The following is a 1,005-nucleotide window of genomic DNA, read 5'->3' as shown; positions in this document are numbered from 1 at the left end:
GGGGGGTCCCACTGAGTTGGCCCCAGTGAAGTGGACACCCCTCCACTGAGTGTGTGCTGGCTGCCCCACAGAGAGCAGCTGTCCCCTGCAGCTTGTTGCTGCCTCCTCACCCCGCTCCGCAGCTCTACTTTCCTCAGATAAAAATAGCTAACGATGCTAACAGATGCACCGGCCCCTGTCTATCTATCTGGGCTCACACACACACATGCACACGCACGCGCGCACACAAAGACACACGCGCGCACACACAAACACACACGCGCGCACGCACACACGCACGCACACACACCTACGCTTGAGCCCAGAATACTCTGACATAATAATAAGGTGCTTAGGGGATCAGTGCTGTAAAGATCATAATATGATTTTAAGATTCCAGCGCTCGCATGAGATTATAATGATCAATGAGAAAGAGGACTTATAAGCGGGTCGTGGTACATTCAGGGCACTGCGAAAATAGTCAACTATATAGAGGCTTGGCTCGGAGAACTGCAACTACACATTTTACTGAAATATCCCATGCCAGGAAAGCACAAGTGAAGAGACTGAAGGAAATGATGCTGGAAGATCAGGTGTCAGTTTCACATCGAGGGTTCAATCAAGAGTACAAATCAAACATGTCTTTAAACTCCTCTCCTCCAGTGCAGTGTGTTTCCCAAACAGGAAAGTGAGCGGGACTCACCGTGCGCAGGAACTGGATCTCCTCCTCTCCCTCTCCCCCTTCTGCCATCCTTCACCGAGGGTTATTGGCAGCTCCTCGGGAGAAAAGAGAAAATCCTTCTGTTCAGGATCTTTTTTTTTTATTTCCTTTTTTTTTACGTCCCTCCCTCTCGCACTCCACGCTCCCTCCTTGCTTTCTTCCTGCTGTACCCTCCTCTCTCTCTCACACACTGTCAGTGCTTGTGTGTGTGTGTGTGTGTGTGTGTGTGTGTGTGTGTGTGTGTGTGTGTGTGTGTGTGTGTGTGTGTGTGTGTGTGTGTGTGTGTGTGTGTGTGTGTGTGTGGG

The 1,005-nt window shown here is 50.3% G+C and overlaps 1 protein-coding gene across 1 annotated transcript in view; it reads right to left on the bottom strand.

The window, feature by feature from the left end:
* The window catches only part of LOC104942973 (ryanodine receptor 1-like), a gene marked incomplete at its 3' end in the record, with an annotated part of 27,050 nt that extends 26,104 nt beyond the window's left edge, over positions 1 to 946 (bottom strand). The window contains exon 1 of the mRNA XM_010768288.1: positions 683 to 946. Coding sequence (XP_010766590.1) covers positions 683 to 730 — 48 coding nt within the window. The remainder of the gene's footprint in view (positions 1 to 682) is intronic.
* Between the last annotated feature and the right edge of the window lie 59 nt (positions 947 to 1,005).

This window comes from Notothenia coriiceps, unplaced genomic scaffold (assembly GCF_000735185.1).
Source record: "Notothenia coriiceps isolate Sejong01 unplaced genomic scaffold, NC01 NC01_scaffold00005538, whole genome shotgun sequence".
NCBI lineage: Eukaryota > Metazoa > Chordata > Actinopteri > Perciformes > Nototheniidae > Notothenia > Notothenia coriiceps.
This window is presented reverse-complemented; position numbering and strand designations above follow the sequence as displayed.